Source organism: Rhinoderma darwinii, chromosome 5 (genome assembly GCF_050947455.1).
Source record: "Rhinoderma darwinii isolate aRhiDar2 chromosome 5, aRhiDar2.hap1, whole genome shotgun sequence".
Taxonomy (NCBI): domain Eukaryota; kingdom Metazoa; phylum Chordata; class Amphibia; order Anura; family Rhinodermatidae; genus Rhinoderma; species Rhinoderma darwinii.
Genome location: NC_134691.1, coordinates 332,488,803 through 332,510,377, shown reverse-complemented (window position 1 = coordinate 332,510,377; position 21,575 = coordinate 332,488,803). Strand labels below are relative to the sequence as shown.

The 21,575-nt window shown below is 41.5% G+C and overlaps 1 protein-coding gene across 3 annotated transcripts in view; it reads left to right on the top strand.

Moving 5' to 3' along the window:
• DYNC1I1 (dynein cytoplasmic 1 intermediate chain 1) overlaps positions 1–21,575 on the top strand; it is a 322,553-nt gene that overhangs the window by 184,429 nt on the left and 116,549 nt on the right. For all 3 annotated transcript variants that reach the window (XM_075827746.1, XM_075827745.1, XM_075827744.1), the window contains 2 exons: positions 9,503–9,602; positions 11,037–11,162. In XM_075827746.1, the coding sequence (XP_075683861.1) occupies positions 9,503–9,602; positions 11,037–11,162 (226 nt within the window). The remainder of the gene's footprint in view (positions 1–9,502; positions 9,603–11,036; positions 11,163–21,575) is intronic.

Below are 21,575 nucleotides of genomic sequence, written 5' to 3'. Positions count from 1 at the left end.
TCTCAGTTTATGGCATGCAGTGACATATTGTGCCGCTGTGCCCACTGTGGTTTCCTCTTCACCCAGCAGGATGTAGAGTTTCTCTTGCTCTTCCATGGAGCTGAAGTCCGGTAAGAGATCAGAGAGTCTCCTGAAGTGAGTGTCCCTCCCTGCTGAGTATTTGGAGCAGTGTAGCAGGAAGTGGGTCTCATCCTCCACGGCCTCCTGGTCGCACTGTTGGCACAGTCGGCTCTCCCTGGGCTTGTAGGTCTGTCTGTGGCGCCCGGATTCGATGAGCAGGTTGTGGGCGCTCAGTCTGTAGCGGCTCAGGATCTGTCTGTCTCTGGGGTTTGGCAGTTTCTCCAGATATGGCGCCAGTTTATATTCCCGCTGTAGACTCCGGTATATTGTCAGTTTCTGGGATGTCTTTATGTCGTTTCTCCAGTCACTGATATACTCCTCTTGGTTCTCGTTTATTGTCTTCTTGATTTCGGCTTTTGTGAGGCCGCGCTGGGTGACATTTTCTTCAGGCCGGGTCAGGGTGAGATGTTCTGGGGGGCCTGGTTTACCTGGGACCCCTTGGTGTAACAGGGCTTTATGGTGATAGGAACTTTGCCTGCTGCTGTGTAGATGGGCCCAGAATCTCATATCTATCTATCTATCTATCTATCTATCTATCTATCTATCTATCTATCTATCTATCTATCTATCTATCTATCTATCTATCTATCTATCTATCTATCTATCTATCTATCTATCTATCTATCTATCTCCTATCTAATATCTATCTATCTCATATCTATCTATCTATCTATCTATCTATCTATCTATCTATCTATCTATCTATCTATCTATCTATCTATCTATCTATCTATCTATCTATCTCATATCTATCTATCTCATATCTATCTATCTATCTATCTATCTATCTATCTATCTATCTATCTATCTATCTATCTATCTATCTATCTATCTATCTATCTATCTCATATCTATCTATCTATCTATCTATCTATCTATCTATCTATCTATCTATCTATCTCATATCTATCTATCTATCTATCTATCTATCTATCTATCTATCTATCTATCTATCTATCTATCTATCTATCTATCTCATATCTATCTATCTATCTATCTATCTATCTATCTATCTATCTATCTATCTATCTATCTATCTATCTATCTATCTATCTATCTATCTATCTATCTATCTATCTCATATCTATCTATCTATCTATCTATCTATCTATCTATCTATCTATCTATCTATCTATCTATCTATCTATCTATCTATCTATCTATCTATCTATCTCATATCTATCTATCTATCTATCTATCTATCTATCTATCTATCTATCTATCTATCTATCTATCTCATATCTATCTATCTCATATCTATCTATCTCATATCTATCTATCTATCTATCTATCTATCTATCTATCTATCTATCTATCTATCTATCTCATATCTATCTATCTATCTATCTATCTATCTATCTATCTATCTATCTATCTATCTATCTATCTATCTATCTATCTATCTCATATCTATCTATCTATCTATCTATCTATCTATCTATCTATCTATCTATCTATCTATCTATCTCATATCTATCTATCTATCTATCTATCTATCTATCTATCTATCTATCTATCTATCTATCTATCTATCTATCTATCTATCTATCTATCTATCTATCTATCTCATATCTATCTATCTATCTATCTATCTATCTATCTATCTATCTATCTATCTATCTATCTATCTATCTATCTCATATCTATCTATCTATCTATCTATCTATCTATCTATCTATCTATCTATCTATCTATCTATCTATCTATCTATCTATCTATCTATCTATCTATCTATCTATCTCATATCTATCTATCAAATTCAAATTCAAATTCAAATTCAAATTCAAATTCAAAGAAGCTTTATTGGCAGGACCAAATACATATTAGCATTGCCAAAGCAAGTAAGAAGTAAGGGAATGAGGGATAGGGACTGAGGGCTTTGGGATAGGGACATATCTAGGGTCGGGGTTATACAAGTCCATGGCATATCATGTCTCTCTCAGTTTATGGCATGCAGTGACATATTGTGCCGCTGTGCCCACTGTGGTTTCCTCTTCACCCAGCAGGATGTAGAGTTTCTCTTCCTCTTCCATGGAGCTGAAGTCCGGTAAGAGATCAGAGAGTTTCCTGAAGTGAGTGTCCCTTACTGCTGAGTATTTGGAGCAGTGTAGCAGGAAGTGGGCCTCATCCTCCACGGCCTCCTGGTCGCACTGTTGGCACAGTCGGCTCTCCCTGGGCTTGTAGGTCTGTCTGTGGCGCCCGGATTCGATGAGCAGGTTGTGGGCGCTCAGTCTGTAGCGGCTCAGGATCTGTCTGTCTCTGGGGTTTGGCAGTTTCTCCAGATATGGCGCCAGTTTATATTCCCGCTGTAGACTCCGGTATATTGTCAGTTTCTGGGATGTCTTTATGTCATTCCTCCAGTCACTGATATACTCCTCTTGGTTCTCGTTTATTGTCTCCTTGATTTCGGCTTTTGTGAGGCCGCGCTGAGTGACATTTTCTTCAGGCCGGGTGAGGGTGAGATGTTCTGGGGGTCCTGGTTTACCTGGGACCCCTTGGTGTAACAGGGCTTTATGGTGGTAGGAACTTTGCCTGCTGCTGTGTAGATGGGCCCAGAATGATAGCGCCCTCTTCTGGATTGTGAGGTGTAGCTATCTATCTATCTATCTATCTATCTATCTATCTATCTATCTATCTATCTATCTATCTATCTCATATCTATCTATCTATCTATCTATCTATCTATCTATCTATCTATCTATCTCATATCTATCTATCTATCTATCTATCTATCTATCTATCTATCTATCTATCTATCTATCTATCTATCTATCTATCTATCTATCTATCTCATATCTATCTATCTATCTATCTATCTATCTATCTATCTATCTATCTATCTATCTATCTATCTATCTATCTATCTATCTATCTATCTATCTATCTCATATCTATCTATCTATCTATCTATCTATCTATCTATCTATCTATCTATCTATCTATCTATCTCATATCTATCTATCTATCTATCTATCTATCTATCTATCTATCTATCTATCTATCTATCTATCTATCTATCTATCTATCTATCTATCTATCTATCTATCTCATATCTATCTATCTCATATCTATCTATCTCATATCTATCTATCTATCTATCTATCTATCTATCTATCTATCTATCTATCTATCTATCTATCTATCTATCTCATATCTATCTATCTATCTATCTCATATCTATCTATCTATCTATCTATCTATCTATCTATCTATCTATCTATCTATCTATCTATCTATCTCATATCTATCTATCTCATATCTATCTATCTATCTATCTATCTATCTATCTATCTATCTATCTATCTATCTATCTATCTATCTATCTATCTATCTATCTATCTATCTATCTATCTATCTATCTATCTATCTCATATCTATCTATCTCATATCTATCTATCTCATATCTATCTATCTATCTATCTATCTATCTATCTATCTATCTATCTATCTATCTATCTATCTATCTATCTATCTATCTATCTATCTATCTCATATCTATCTATCTATCTATCTATCTATCTATCTATCTATCTATCTATCTATCTATCTATCTATCTCATATCTATCTATCTATCTATCTATCTATCTATCTATCTATCTATCTATCTATCTATCTATCTATCTCATATCTATCTATCTATCTCATATCTATCTATCTATCTCATATCTATCTATCTATCTATCTATCTATCTATCTATCTATCTATCTATCTATCTATCTATCTATCTATCTATCTATCTATCTATCTATCTAATATCTATCTATCTATCTATCTATCTATCTATCTATCTATCTATCTATCTATCTATCTATCTATCTATCTATCTATCTATCTATCTATCTATCTCATATCTATCTATCTATCTATCTATCTATCTATCTATCTATCTATCTATCTATCTATCTATCTATCTATCTATCTATCTATCTATCTATCGATCTCATATCTATCTATCTCATATTTATCTATCTATCTATCTATCTATCTATCTATCTATCTATCTATCTATCTATCTATCTATCTATCTATCTATCTATCATCCATCCATCCATCCATCCATCCATCCATCCATCCAGGGACCCCCGTTTTAGTAATCAATAGGGGTCCCAGTGATCAGACATTTATCATCTATTCTGTAGAGAGGTGATAAATGTTAATAATGGAAATACCCTTTAATGCAGTCCATGAGTCCGGCCACCACCAAAACCTGTCCTTGGGGAATAAAATTGCATTCTCTTGTTGGTGAAAAGCAAAACCTGTCACAATATATTAAATACTAGTAATAATTTAGTTTTATATAAAAGCTTGGAAAATGTTTTTATTTTAGAAATTGATTTTTAACATTGAATGAGACCTAACCGAAGAAATGTATAAAGATGTGCAAACCATTGTTTAATATCTTACTTCTATGCTGAGATCTGATGGATCCTTCTGATTTATGTGTTTTTATGGAGATCTTGTGTGATCTCCATGATAATATTCATCCATATCAATATTTACGGAAATGTCAAACTAGGGGAGCCCTCCACTGGGTGACACTCAAGTAGGGGGTCGCGCCAAAAAATGGTACTGGCCTTTTCAAGGGGTGTGGCTTATAAAAATCGCGTATCTAAATATATTCAGACCCCCTCTCTTAATATCAGACCCAGACCAGACCCCTATAAAAATATCAGACACCAGACCTCTAAATAACTTTTAGGCCTTAAACCAGACGCCTAAATATATTCTGACCCCCTATATTATTATACGACCTCAGACCAGACCTCTATCTTAATATCAGACCCATAAATAGTTTCAGACCTCAGACCAGACCCTCTAAATATAGTCAGACTCCCGACCAGACCCCTTTAATATTTTCAGATCCCAGACCCCCTTTATTAATAGTTAACCCTGGACAAGACCATTAGCTTAATTCAGACCCCAGATCACACCAAAAAAATTTTCATACCCCAGACTAGACCTCTTAAATATCTTCAGACTCCATACCCCCAAATATTTTCACATCTCAGACCAGACCCCTTAATATATTTAGATCCCAGGCCCCCTATATTAATAATAGATTCAAGACCACACCCCTAACCTAATTCAGACCCCAGATCACACAAAAATAAATATATAGACCCCAGACCACCATGGACTTACCCTTCTTGTTCCCGTTTCCCATCAGGACTCCTGGAGCTGAACAAGAGCTGGGAGCGAGGAGGGTAAACGTTGCCATCAGATTCTCTCAGTAGTGCAGCCTCAGGCTTTGGGCCTGTAATTTAAAGTGATCATATCTCAGCCTAAAATGTTGTAATGACAATAGTGAGTGAATGAGTAGTGCGTCTCCTGGCTGCTATCATGGTTTGGGACTTGGAATAGCTAAGGGTGCTGACCACTTTAATGTGGGGTGAAGTGTTGACCCTATACCCCACCTTTTCCACTCCACTGGCGTGCGACCCAATTCTCTCAGATCCCGTCAGATTATTATTATCTTCCATGTGACTGAACCGTACTTGGCCGATGACATCACTTTCCTCTTTTATGTTAATTTCTTGTAATATTTTATACAATCTGTGTTGTATGAGAAGTCATTTATTTTTGTGACTTTAAAGGAAATGTTCCTGTGCTATTAATGATAAATGAGCGTTCTTATTACTGCCGGAGCAGAGAGGCTTTGAAGTATCTCTGTGGTTACATAAGGATTCAATGCAAGGTCCTGTATCGTGTATAATCTTCAGAACGGCCATTACTAGCAATAGATTCATCAGCATTTCACCCTGAAAGAAATAAAAATTTTTTCATTAGAACATTTCTTTAGCTGTTTCTGGGAAAGCTGGGTGCAGGGCCGGCTCCAGCTTTATGTGGGCCCCTGGGTGACACAGACTTAGTGGACCCCTATGCAGGGGAGCTCATGGCGGCAGTAAAATGGCAGAAAATTGCATTTTGTGCCCCCATATAGAAGTTAGGTCCCCAGTTTGTGCCCCCATATATACAGTGCCCTCCGTAGATAGTGCGGCAGCGCCCTCTGTAGATAATGCCACACACCCCTGTAGATAGTGTGGCAGTGCCCTCTGTAGACAATGCCACACACACACCCCTGTAGATAGTGTGGCAGTGCCCTCTGTAGACAATGCCACACACACCCCTGTAGATAGTGTGGCAGTGCCCTCTGTAGATAATGCCAAACACACCCCCTGTAGATAGTGCGGCAGTGCCCTCTGTAGACAATGCCACACACACCCCTGTAGATAGTGTGGCAGTGCCCTCTGTAGATAATGCCACACACACCCCTGTAGATAGTGTGGCAGTGCCCTCTATAGATAATGCCAAACACACCCCCTGTAGATAGTGCGGCAGTTCCCTCTGTAGACAATGCCACACACACCCCTGTAGATAGTGCGGCAGTGCCCTCTGTAGATAATGCCACACACACCCCCTGTAGATAGTGTGGCAGTGCCCTCTGTAGATAATGCCAAACACACCCCCTGTAGATAGTGCGGCAGTGCCCTCTGTAGATAATGCCAAACACACCCCTGTAGATAGTGCGGCAGTGCTCTCTGTAGATAATGCCACACACACCCCTGTATATAGTGCCACACACCCCCTGTAGATACTGCCTGGGCCGCCATCAGGAATTTCAGGGCCCCCTACAGCTAAATTTTCTGGGCCCCCCTACCGTGGCACCGCCTGTTAATGGTACTCCGTCCAGCACTATATCATGCTATCCAGGGCCGCCATCAGGGGGGTATAAGGGGTACTGATGTGAGGGGCTCGGCCAAACCTAACTGAAAGGGGGGCCCGGCAAGTGCCGCGACTTGCCTTTGGTAGAAAAAAAACAGGCCCCTGCAATGGGGCCCGTTTTTTTCACCAAAAGAATGTCGTGAGATGGGGCCGTCAAACACCGCGCGACCGATCGCGCGCACCCGCAAACTCCCGCGCGTGCGCACTCGCGAGCGTCCGTGAGCGCGCACCCACACGCACCCGCCCGCGCGCACCCGCAACCGCCTGGAACCGCGCACCGAATTTTGAGGCAGATTTTGACCTGCCCACACTATCTTGCCGCGTTTTTTTGCTGAGTTTTTTGCCCGCGGCGATTGAGGACAGCAGACAAAAAACGCAGCGAAAAATGCATTTTCTGCCTCCCATTGATTTCGATGGGAGGTCAGAGGCGGAACAGCGGCAAGAAAGGACGTGCTGTTTTTTCTTTTTTCCGCGACTGGCTCCCATTGAGTTCAGATTAAATCAATGGGAGGCGGTTTTGGAAGTTGTTTGGTGCTGATTCTGACGCAGTGTCCGAGTCAATATCAAGGCCCAAAAACTCTGTGAACTGGGCCTTATTGTTAGGGCTTATTCAGACGAACGTGTAATACGTCCGTGCAACGTGCATAATTTTCACGCGCCTCGCACGGACCTATGTTACTCTATGGGGCCGTTCAGACTGTCCGTGATTTTCACGCGCCTCGCACGGACCTATGTTACTCTATGGGGTCGTGCAGACTGTCAGTGATTTTCACGCGCCTCGCACGGACCTATGTTACTCTATGGGGCCGTGCAGACTGTCCGTGATTTTCACGCAGCGTGTGTCCGTGTGTCCGCTGCGTAAAACTCACGACATGTCCGATATTTGTGCATTGTTCGCGCATCACGCACCCTTTGAAGTCAATGGTGCGTGAAAATCACGCCCAGCACTTCCGCAGCCGTATAAACTATGTATGAAAACAGAAAAGCACCACGAGCTACAAACATACAAACAGAGTGTCATAATGATGGCGGCTGCGTGAAAATCACGCAGCCGCGCATTATACGAGGGTGACACACAGAGCTGTTATGGACCTTTTGCATGCGCAAAACGCCACGTTTTTTGCGCGCGCAAAAAGCACACGCTTGTGTAAATCCGGCCTTAGGGTAGGAACACACTAGGCATGAACACTGCGGATTTTATGCAACACATTTTATTGTGGAAAATCCACAGCGTATCACAGTGGCAGCAGAGTGGATGAGATTTGAACAAATCTCATCCACACGCTGCAAAAAAAATGGACCTGCAGTGTGGCTTTTGGCTTTTTAAGCCGCAGCATGTCAATGTATTCTGTGGGATCGGCGCTCCTTTGTTGCGGAAATGCTGCAATTCTGCCGCAAAAGTCACAAATGAGAAAAAAAAAAGGTACCTTTTTAAATTTATAAAAAAGTTTAGACTTGCCCCGGCCGTAGTCCTGGTGACGCGATCCTCTATTCTTAGCGCAGCTCGGCCTCCTGTCATGACGTTTCATACCATGTGACTGCTGCAGCGGTCACATGGTCTACAGCGTCATCCCAGGAGGCGGGGCTACGTTCAGAAGAGAGAGATGCGTCACCAGGACTACGGCCGGGTCAAGTCTAAACTTTTTTTTCCCTGCAGGATTCCCGCAGCGGACAAGCCTCACGAAACCTGCGCCACTATTTGGTGCGGTTTTGCTGGCAGAATTCCCTGCGGCTACCGGGGCGGATAAGCTGTGTAGTTTTATTCAGTGTATCCGCCTAGTGTGTTCCTACCCTTATGATGCGCTCCTGGAGCTCCGGGAGTTTGCGTGTGCGCGCGATCGGTCGCGCGCACGGGCGGGCGGTGTTTGACGGCCCACATGACGAGAGGGGGGCCCGCAGCTCACGACATTCTTTTGGTGAAAAAAAATGGGCCCCATTGCAGGGGCCTGTTTTTTTCTACCAAAGGCAAGTCGCGGCAGTTGCCGGGCCCCCCTTTCAATTGGATGTGGCCGGGCCCCTCACATCAGTACCCCTAATACCCCCCTGATGGCGGCCCTGGGTACACCCCCTCTGTAGATAATGCCACACACTGCCCCCTCCGCTGTAGATAGTGCTACTGGCACTACTGCAGACGCTCTGACCGGGGATTCCTCTCCTGGGGGAGCCCCTAACGTCACTGCCCCGGGTGCACCGGTTGCTGAAGCCGGCCCTGGATGGGTGACAACTAATATAGCTGCCATTACAGTTTCCACAGCTTTCCTAGAGTCCTGAATGGTAATTCCCCCTAGTTGTGCAATGGTATGGAGTAAGGGAGGTATCACAGTATAACCAGGTACGTTTGCCATTCAGGAGTCTTAGAAAGCTGAGTGACAACCCGTGTGAGGGCTCTTTAAAAGGAATCTGATATAGTGAAGAGCTCTCTACTTGTAACATTGCGGCTGTAGCTCCTGACTGATCAGGAGATATTATCTATGGGACTTCTCTTAAAATCATCATTTCAATAAAGACATTTGGTCACATGAAAATTGCAATGAAATTGAAAGATTAGCGCAAACTCCATGTCGTCCAGATGAGCTGGTCAGTGTGGACTTCTGTTTTAGTACTGTCTAGATCTTGTATGAGTAACGCAGGTTGTTCTGTCTGATTCTTTCTGAAAGGGACATCCAAGCTGGCGCCAATCTGTCCTATAATCGGCAGTTTTATGATGAACATTGGTCAAAACATCGAGTGGTCACTTGTCTGGACTGGTCTCTGCAGGTAATACAGCTCAATGTGTCATATATAAGGCTGCCCATATATAAGGCTGTCCGGTGCCCGACCTCATTCATGCTCTTCTGGTTGAATGGACTTTAATAAACAAAGACACCTTCCAAAAATCATGAGGTAATTCTTCTCAGAATATGAAAGGTGGAGCCATCGCCTTACAATGTCAATGGTTTAAGAATGAGATGTTTAGCAACAGCATATTCATGTTAGTTTTGTCCGTCATACATCACTCCACCCAAGCACCCGCCCTTTCTCCATTCCTTCATTCTTGCTTCCTTCCCTCCTTCCTCCCTTTCTTATTTTCTTTCTCCCTCCCTTCCTTTCTCTATTCCATCCTTCTTCCTTCCTTCCTTCCTTCCTTTCTTACTTCCTCCCTTCCCTCTTTTCATTATCCCTTCCTTCCTCCTTTTTTCCCGTTCCTTCCTTTTCCAATCTTTATTCTTTCCTTTCTCCCTCCCTTTCTCCTTTCTATCCTTCCTTCCTTTATCCATTTCTTCATTCTTGCTTCCTTCCCTCCTTACGCCCTTACTTCTTTTCTTTCTCCCTCCCTTCCTTTCTCTATTCTATCCTTCTTCCTTCCTTTCTCTCTTTCTTTCTTTCTTTCTTTCCTCCCTTCCCTCTTTTCACTGTCCCTTCTTTCCTTCCTTCCTTTTTTTCCCGTTCTTTCCTTTTCCAACCTTTATTCTTTCCTTTCTCCCTCCCTTTCTCCAATCTATCCTTCTTCCTTCCTTTCACCATTCTATCCTTCCTCCTTCCTTCCTTTCTCCATTCCTTCTTTCTTCCTTCCTCCCTTCCTTTCAGTATTTCTTTCCTGATTTCCATTCTCCATTTCTTCTTTCTCTACTTTCTCCCTTCCCTCTTTTCTTTCTTCCTTTTTTCTCCATTCCTTCCTTCTTCCTTTCTCCTTTCCTTACTTATTTCATTTCTCCCATTCTTTCTCTCTTCCTTCTTTCCTTTCTCCCTTCCTTACTTCTCTCCTTTCTCCATTCCTTCTTACCTTTCTTCCATCTTCCATTCCTTCCTTATTTCCATTCCTTCTTCCTTCTTTCATTTCTCTCTTCCTTCTTTTCTCATTTCTATCCTCCCTCTTTTCTTTCTCTATTCCTTCCTTTTCCTACCTTTATTCCTTCCTTTTACCATTATTTTCTCACTCCCTATCTATCTTCCTTTCTCCATTCATTCCTTCCTTCTTCCTTTCTCTCTTCCTTATTTATTTCCTTTCTTTCTTTCTTCCTTACTTCTTTCCTTTCTTAATTTCTTCTTTCCTTTTTTCCATCTTTCATTCCTTCCTTATTTCCATTCTTCCTTTCTGCCTTTCATCTATGTATATGTTGATCTATTTTTCCTGTAAACCATCTATCAGGGGCTTACAGAGTAACTTAGAGAAATAATACATTCTAAATCTCTGTTTAATCTGTGTTTCAGTATCCAGAACTAATGGTGGCATCTTATAATAATAATGAAGATGCTCCTCATGAACCTGATGGTGTCGCCTTAGTATGGAACATGAAGTTCAAGAAAACCACTCCAGAATATGTATTCCACTGTCAGGTGAGGCCACGTCAAGCTGTCTTCTTTGTCAAATACTTAGATAAAAGTTTGTTATAAGTATATGATTCAAAAAGATATCAAATGAAACTACAGTGTACAAGTTTATTTGATTCATTATTGATACATAGATAGAGAGAGAGATAGATAGATAGATAGATAGATAGATAGATAGATAGATAGATAGATAGATAGATAGATATGAGATAGATAGATAGATATGAGATAGATATGAGATAGATAGATAGATAGATAGATAGATAGATAGATAGATAGATAGATAGATAGATAGATAGATAGATAGATAGATAGATAGATAGATAGATAGATAGATATGAGATAGATAGATAGATAGATAGATAGATAGATAGATAGATAGATAGATAGATAGATAGATAGATAGATAGATAGATAGATAGATAGATAGATAGATAGATAGATAGATAGATAGATAGATATGAGATAGATAGATATGAGATAGATAGATATTAGATAGATAGATAGATAGATAGATAGATAGATAGATAGATAGATAGATAGATAGATAGATAGATAGATATGAGATAGATAGATAGATAGATAGATAGATAGATAGATAGATAGATAGATAGATAGATAGATAGATATGAGATAGATAGATAGATAGATAGATAGATAGATAGATAGATAGATAGATAGATAGATAGATAGATAGATAGAACGTCAGTGCAACGTTTCAGCTCCGTCCACTGGAGCCTTTCTCAAGCATTGCTATTTATTTGACCCTTCATCCTATAGAGATTCTCGAGACTCTTTGCTTTCCTGTTTGGGACGCCTTCCGCCTGAAGTTGCTGTTGGTTGCCATGGTAACTGGAGGCCTGCGGATTACCAGTAGATTTTCCGAGCCTCCCTCTGCCCACTCGTGCACACTACATCATTCCTGCTCCATGTGACTGTTGCTTTATTCATGATACAATCTGACTTCTGCTCTGTGGGATGACGTCTTTCCACCAGCGCAACATTTTTGTTTAATATGTTTATTCAATAGGCTCCATGTTACTATATAAAACCTTAACCCTTGACATTCTGAACACGCAGCTGGGGAGAATCTATGATGGATAAAATGTAGAACATACTAAGAACACGGGTGTAGTTCACACTAATAATGTAGCCGTACGTCTTATTATACCCACTGCGCAGTAAAATGCCAATAATTTGGCATGCTCGGGACCAGTGAGATGCCAAAATCCTGGAAATTCCAGACTATTGGAGGTCACTTTTCTATGAAGTCTCCGGTGGCTCTATGTCTGTGACGCTTCCAGCCTTTTGTCCCCATGCTCTCATCTGCCCGTGCCATTGCTGCGAATGCCCTGTAGATCTGGCCTGATTATAGAACGGACACACAGGCCCCGTGCACCAGGACCTCCAGACCACCCACCATCCCTTCTGGGCTCTCGAATTGGAAGAACCAGGTGCCCACTTTCCGCGTAGGCTGGCAACGACGTCATGGTGCCCGCCTGCAAATAGCTGGGCCACAGGCCTGAAGAAGTCTATGTCTTGAGGCGTCGATTGCCAATGTGACTGTGTATCGCCTACACTGGCGGCATTGTCATCACTGCTGCCACTAAATCGATGCTTTGCAGATGGCACCGTGGTGATGATAACTTGGTCTGTGGTTAGCAGTGGCGGATTATCTCACTTTGGAGGACCTGTCCTGTCCTTTATTACACAGACAACCCATTGATATGAATTGGCACTGTGTAATACTTATTTCCCCCTGTGGTGGCGCTGCAGAGAAATGAAACAGTTACTGTCAGGTTTCCTCACAGATCACAGCTGATCGCTGGGGTTCCCAGAACTGGGACACTTTTTAATCATCTTATTGTCAAGGGACCCTTCTAACAAGTAGGGATTCTCCAAAGCGGAGAACCCCTATAAGGTGGTACCTCACTCACTGAGGTCATCTGAGCAACTCAGATGTCTAACCAACCAGAAGTCTTCTCATTTATGGTTGCCTTATGATTCATCAAGGTAAGTACGGGGTTAGGGACCTCCATTAATTTTCCGATTCCATCTCACCCCTCCCCCACTATAATCTATTATAACATAGAGCGCTTATACAGCATGTTCATGAGTCTCGCTTAGGATATTAGTGAAAAACCAGTGGAGCGAGAACTTGAGATTCTGTGAAGCCCTTATGAGCACATAGTAGGTGTTGACATCCAGCTGAGAACATAGCAGAAATAGGATTACTTTTTTTTGCCATGAGCCTTGGTGAAGAATTATGGGTGTTTTCTTAATGACAAGAGGGCTGACTCACTTGTGTGGTTTGTTTGGCGCTGCCCCCGAGATTTTACATTTCATCGCTTTTTATAGTATTTTTTTTCGGTAATATAAGTTCCTTTGCCAAAACATGAAGATTTAGGTAATTGAAGCCTGTTTGCCTTGTGTTAGTCGTAGTCAGAAGAGACTAGTTACAGGTGTTCCTTAATTAAGTTGGCAGGGCACCCCTCCTTCAAGGTCATTGACACCTTCCTTGTGATGTGTTCAGAGGTCCGCAGCTGAAATGATCGCCACCCTGCCAGATTCTTAAAGGGGTATTCCAGTCTCATGTCAATATATCATTGTACAATGAAAAGGTCTGCAACTTTCTAATATGCTTTGTGTTTTCATTTGTCACTATTTTCTAGATCTCTGCTTGCTGTCACTGAATTGGAAAATTCTTGTTTAAATCCAGACTTACTTAAAACTTCTCACAGCTGAGGGTTTGCTACAATTGTATCCAGTCCAGACAAGCCTCTGTGAGCTGAACACATTAGCAGCACAATTTCTCTCCTGAAAGTTTGCTACAATGTATCAGCGCAGGTAACATCATGTATCAGTCTGGAGTTCAGGCTGTTTAGCTCACAGAGGATTGTTTAGACTGGACAGAACTGGAGAAAACTCTCGGTGAGAAGTATTAGATCTGTACAGGTTTGCAGCCTGTGGATGTAAAGAATATGTTCTCATTCACTGACAGCAAGCAGAGGTTGAAAATTGAGAAAAACTGAAATAGAGCGTATATTAGAACAATGCATAACTTTTTCTGCTCGGACAATCGTAGTAAGGATGCCGCCTTTCATCAACTTTATGCACTGTCTGTTCATTATTATTCAGTAGGTTACTTGCAGTCCTATGTAAAATAACCGCTAACATATTGGGATATCACATCGCCGAGATAAGAGGTAGGGAGGTGAGGAGCCCACCTAGGACACAACGCCCGTCTCAACTTGATCAACAGTAGTGCTACTGCTGATTATACAAAAATATCGGGCACTAATAAGGGTAGTGTTACGGGGACACTGTGATTGCCACTGTTATGGGGACACTGTGTCTGCCTGTTATTAGGTCACACTGGCTGTCACTGTCATGTGGGCAATGTGGATGCACTGTTGTGGGGACTATGTGGCTGAGTCTGCCATGCGGACCCTGTGTCTGCCACTGTTATGGGGGTTCTGTGGATGTCACTGTCATGGGGGCACCATGGCTGCCACTGTTATGGCTCAATTCAGTTCAGGATCGGGCTTTTTGAGCCTTAAGGACCAGACACCGTCCAGACACTTTTAGCACGCGTTAAACGACCATAACTTTTTTTATTTGTTGGGATGGTGATGTGATTTTTGCAACATTTTTCGTAGACGATGCAAGTTTCTGTTTTTGTCATTTTTAATCACATCATTTTTGCTATTTTAGCATTTTTAGGCCAATAGTTTGAAAATAAAAGTAAAAAAACATACTTTTTTTTTTACTGCTCAACTATTGTTTTTCTGGTAATAATTTAGTTTTACCCTAAAATAGATGTTTTATTTGTGATCGTCATTGTCTACCGCAAATTTTTATATATTACATGTCTATTTTAGGGTAAATGGGTCAGGGCCAGCGTTACGACAATGATTGGTGTGGGGAACGTTTTTTGGGGGGTATTTTGTGTGTATTTATTATTTCATTTATTTTACTTTTATTTTTTTATTATTCTAGTTTAACCCTCAAAGGTCAGAAAATACCTTTGGGGACTTTATTTTATATTTTCTCCATGTTTTTTTTTAATGGGACTGCACAGCTTTACAGGATAAATCACCCATGTACACACTGCTTATTTTCAGCCGTTTTTAGGGCCGTAAACACTCCGAGAAACTGCAGAAAATTCGGGGGCTGAAAGCCACCAAACATCTGCCCATTGATTTCAATGGGAAAAATGGCGTTCTGGTCCCACAGGGCGTTTTTTACACAGCTGCTTTTAAAAACGGCGCACAAAAAAACGCCCCGTACAAAAGGTGCATGTCACTTCTTGAGCCGTTTTTGGAGCCATTTTTCATTGTCTCAATAGAAAAACAGCTCCAAAACGGCTGTAAAAAAACGCCTGATCCATAAAAAACGGCTAAAAATCAGAGGCTGTTTTCCCTTGAAAACTGCTCCGTATTTTACGTCCGTTTTTGCTTTGCCGTGTGAACATAGCCTTATAGTGACTATTGTCACTGTTAGGGCTGTGCTGGGTCTAGTTAGACCTAGCAGCAGCCTCCCACTAATAGCATCCCGGCGATCATGTGACCCACATGATCACCGGGACCAATAGAGGCAGCCAATCAACGGGACCATTTGAGCACTGTGTAGAAGAGATCAGTGGAGACGGAAGCGGTGAAAACTGCTTCTATCTTCTCTCCAGGTCTCTGACTGCCGGGCACCTGACAATTTAGCTGCCCGATTGCATGGGCAGCCAGCTAAAGCCTGCGCTACAGCTTTAAGGACCTTTAACGCCTGCCGTATAAATACCGTGGGCAGTCAGGAACCAGTTAAAAGAAAAGTTTTCAGTAGGCTCCTAAGCTCCCTCTAGTGGCAGCTGCAGGCAGCTAGTATTTATCATTTACCTATGTGCAGGGGGTTTGGAGCTCTGTATCAGTTAAATAAAGCTCTGATCACTATAAAGATATAATACAATTAATCAGTACAGATTGGACCTATTTAGATTTTAAAAAATTTGCATTCACGGGCGGACATTTATTTTAAGTTTTTTTTACGTGACTGAAAAAAAATTATATTCAAAACTTTGATGACTTTAGGTGCTTAGTCTTATGGGAACTTCTGGGAATTCTTCTTTAAAAAAATAATAATCCATCTCTTGTCTGGAGGTGAGATGTAACTTCTTACTCCATTTCCTTCATATTCAAAGTATTTTGCTTCTTACGTGTTTCTCGTACATTCCAATGATTTTTATGGATCATTTCCTTTCGTAAACAATGACAACCACTTTGACCAAGACGCCCTAAATTTACCCTGACGTTCAGGGCCAGCCCTCCTCCAGGATACACTGCAAAAAAAGAAAAGTCAAAGAAATCTGGCCGCGTTATTCCAAGTCGTACTCCGCCCCCTTCCGCTGTCTTGCCACATTTTCGATGACAACGTCCCAATTTATGTTTTTATACACAAAGTCCATGGAAAATGTTGGTTAAAGCAGCAGCCCACGTCTTCTGCACCACAAAGTATGACTTCCTTCCTTCCCCCGAGATATTTTCTCGTGGCTTCTACACCCAGCCTTGTATCTGTTCCTGGCATCCGAAGAATGGGGGCAGAATCCATCGACACGTTCTTTACGCGGGCGGATGGAATTATTGCTGTGATGTTCATTATCTCACTCACCACTGTGGACAGCTCAGCCTGTGGGTGGGAGACATTTATAGACTTGCCAGGTCAGCGTCATGTTCAAGAATCTATTCGAGCTGCAAAAAATTGGGTGTTAAGATTCCAAAAAAAAAAGAAGGAAATTCAAAAATTCAAAAAGTTCCTATAAATATAATTCCCATAACTTCTTCCTATACTGTACCCTACGGCACAAGCCTCGGTGCTTTAACAAACTGTGGCCGCATTAACAGCAGCCGGTGTCGGCTGTAATATATAGCCAACATCCCACCGCAGCGGACAGGATCGGAAATTACTTTAAGCCCAGATGTAAAATCCATTCCATGCCGAAGTCAATCGCACCCACATAACCTCTCATTCCCTCTGCCATCCCATTCATCAATAATAAACTGCCGATGGGTTGTCCCGGCAGCTAAAGGGCAAAACAAAGGCCCACCTGGGCCGACCATGTCTGTGTGCCCATTAGGCCCAACAGGTTACATGTCAGTGGTACGTACACTCACAGGCAAAATACATTGCAATTCAGCAGTATTGCAATTTATTATAGGATCGATCGGAGGATCTCAAGATCAAGTCCCCTGAGAAGACTAAAAAGTTTTATTGTACAAAACGTTAAAAAAATACATATATTTCGGAATTTGCCGTAATCGCAATAACCCCCCCCCAATTTTTTTTAATGAAAGATACTCAAATAATTATATATGCCTCAAAATAGTACTATTGAAAAATATGACTCATTTTGCAGAAAACAAGCCCTCATATGACTACGTCAACAGAGAAATGGAAAAGTAATGGCTCTCGGAATGCAGTTATTCAAAAAGAAAAAAATAATCACTGCGTCCTGAAGGCACAGGATTGGCCATGTACTTAAGGGGTTAAGCCTTTGTTAGTTATATCTATTCCTCGGAAACATCAAATAGGGTCTCTATTACTTCTCAGACAAGGGTCATCACTCCAATTTCCCAGACACCAAATGGCAAGTACAAGATCATACATAGCATAGAGTACTACTGTTATGGGGCTCATGGAGAAGGGGTTTCCCTGCTTAGGTAGGCCCCGTTCACATATCCAATGGGTAGTGAGAACATAATCAAGCCCCCTCCCCAGTTACTGCAGTACAAGCAATCCAGGGCGAGAACCGAACAGAGGGTCATGTTGTCCTTTTCCCCTACAAGGAATATGAATAAGATTGGGAAAAACAATTCATGGGCCATTCATGACCCAAATGGGTTAATGTGTGAGGTGTGAAATAACCCAAGAATACTGATGTCATGAATTACCTTTCCTCTAAGAGTGTTCCCTAGTCCTTTGTACAGTTCTTGAAATGAATAAATCATGTGCCAGTTCTTTGTATTCATCACATATACATTTATACATGTTAATAAAAACACCTCTAAGGTGTCTTTTTCCATGCTGAAGTCGATTATTTCCAGCCTCTCATTGTTAGAGAGACCTCGCATCTCATTTCATAATCCAGCCTTTAAACTTTTTGATATCCTCTTTGCAATGTGGAGCCAAAAAACACATAATATTTGCTTTTGCAGCTGCTTCTTGACATTGAGTACTACTGCGTAGCTTACTACTGACTTGTGCATCCATGTGTTTCTCTTGTTGTTATCCCCAGTTGTATTCCATTAAAAGAGGTTGTCTCAGAATGACAACCTATGTCTAAATGCCCTATTAGGGCCCCCCTCTATGTGCCAGAAACAGAGAACTGCTAACATTCCCTAGCGGACCTGGCACGTTCATTCATTACAAAGATGGCCACTACAGGTCGAATGTATGCCTGTGGGATGATTTCCAAACCGATAACGGCTGATCGTTGGGGGTGAGTTCAGCTGATTGCTTCACAGGCTTCATTTTAAAAAGTGTCTTCATGAGACAACTACTTTAATGTTTATACGGTAATACTATTACAACAGGGGATTTTTATGGTATGTCCACCTTTTGAACAGCTGCATTAAAAGTTGAATAGTTTTATAAACACAGGACATCGGGAGTTACTGTGTACATACATTACATGACATTACTTATCCTGTACTGATCCTGACTTACATCCTGTATTATACTCCAGAGCTGCACTCACTATTCTGCTGGTGGAGTCACTGTGTACATGCATTACATTACTTATCCTGTACTGATCCTGAGTTATAGCCTGTATTATACTCCAGAGCTGCACTCACTATTCTGCTGGTGGAGTCACTGTGTACATACATTACATGACATTACTTATCCTGTACTGATCCTGACTTACATCCTGTATTATACTCCAGAGCTGCACTCACTATTCTGCTGGTGGAGTCACTGTGTACATGCATTACATTACTTATCCTGTACTGATCCTGAGTTATAGCCTGTATTATACTCCAGAGCTGCACTCACTATTCTGCTGGTAGAGTCACTGTGTACATACATTACATGACATTACTTATCCTGTACTGATCCTGACTTACATCCTGTATTATACTCCAGAGCTACACTCACTATTCTGCTGGTGGAGTCACTGTGTACATACCTGACATTACTTATCCTGTACTGATCCTGAGTTACATCCTGTATTATACTCCAGATCTGCGCTCACTATTGTGCTGGTAGAGTCACTGTGTACATACATTACATTACTTATCCTGTACTGATCCTGAGTTACATCCTGTATTATACTCCAGAGCTGCACTCACTATTCTGCTGGTGGAGTCACTGTGTACATACATTACATTACTTATCCTGTACTGATCCTAAGTTACATCCTGTATTATACTCCAGAGCTGCACTCACTATTCTGCTGGTGGAGTCACTGTGTACATACATTACATTACTTATCCTGTACTGATCCTCAGTTACATCCTGTATTATACTCCAGAGCTGCACTCACTATTCTGCTGGTGGAGTCACTGTGTACATACATTACATTACTTATCCTGTACTGATCCTGAGTTACATCCTGTATTATACTCCAGAGCTGCACTCACTATTCTGCTGGTGGAGTCACTGTGTACATACATTACACTACTTATCCTGTACTGATCCTGAGTTACATCCTGTATTATACTCCAGAACTGCACTCACTATTCTGCTGGTGGAGTCACTGTGTACATACATTACATTACTTATCTTGTAGTAATCCTGAGTTACAGTCTGTATTATACTCCAGAGCTGCGCTCACTATTCTGCTGGTGGAGTCACTGTGTACATACATTACATTACTTATCTTGTAGTAATCCTGAGTTACAGTCTGTATTATACTCCAGAGCTGCACTCACTATTCTCCTGATGGACATTGGAAACGTTTTGTAGACAGACATGCCCTTAATAGTTTAGCTGAACTCCCTTGATGCAGTGGGACAATACGTTTTTTCTGTATCATACTGTACAGAATGCAAACACCATAGCAAGCTCGGTGAAGACACTGAACCATCAGGGAATTCTGGGAGATTTTAGTTATGAAGCATGCAGAATTGTAAATACAGCTCCAGAGTGTAATACAAGCTGTAATTTAGGATTAGTACAAGATAAGTGATGCAATGTATTTACAAAGGGACTCAACTTATTATGTAGACTATTATATATGGAAACAGTATAATGGTGCTGAAGATTTATAAACCCTTTAAACAATTAGTTAATATTTTAAGGTGAATTTGCAGCATAAAGTGGCCCACAACTTAAATATAAATGAAACGATAGTAAATTAGTTGTTGTATTAAAAATAATTGGGCAACCCCCAAATATTAAAGGAACCCCAACCTGATCTATGTAACCTGACAGACCGGACTGTCGGATAGTGGGATACAGGCAGACATGAGATGTCGGTGGTAAACCCTATTCTGGTCCTCTGAATGGTGGAGTCTGCATTGGGCTTCCTGGGAGGTCGTTTGGTAGCAGAAGGCTCCTGGTACCCCCGGGATGCAGGACTATTTCAGTATGAACACACATCCAGATGTATTATTCTTTCCTTAATCCCGGGCTGCGTGTAAACCAGAAATCAGATATGTTGTCACTCAGGATACCGCAAGCAAAGGGCGTCTATTCCCGTCTCAGCAATACACAACGCATCAAATAAAAAGCTTCCCACTAAATATAACTCCATGTATTGTCCTATTCTGCCAGGATGTTAAAGAGCAAAAGTTCTGCCACTCTTCATTTCAATCCTTCTTATTTTCAAGATTTCTGTTTGCCGTAGGTAAATAGGAACTTTCGCCCTTTCTCCAGTAGTCACAGCAGGGCTTCCCCCCTTTCTCCAGTAGTCACAGCAGGGCTTCCCACCTTTCTCCAGTAGTCACAGCAGGGCTTCCCCCCTTTCTCCAGTAGTCACAGCAGGGCTTCCCCCCTTTCTCCAGTAGTCACAGCAGGGCTTCCCCCCTTTCTCCAGTAGTGACAGCAGGGCATCCCCCCACTTTTCCTGTAGTCACAGCAAGTCTTCCCCCTTTTCTATAGTAGTCAGAGCAAGTCTTCCAGACTGTGCAAGCTCAGTGGCCTACTCAAATTTAAAGGGGAGTTCCAAAAGTCTAACAAGATCCCTGTAGTCGAGGGGGCCACAGCACTTCGTAATGTCGCTGAACCCCTTTGGTAGAGCTATAATTGCCATACAGAAGTCTCTGAATGTGATAATCTCGCTGCTCCGGACTTCTAGAAAGCTGGGTTCAAGTTAAAGGGCCAGATGCCTGAATTTGCGTAAACTTCATTGTGTTACATACATTTTTTGCTGATTCTTTTTAAGTTCATTATGCCGATAATTGATAACGACAAAAAAAACTGAGAGGCGACATC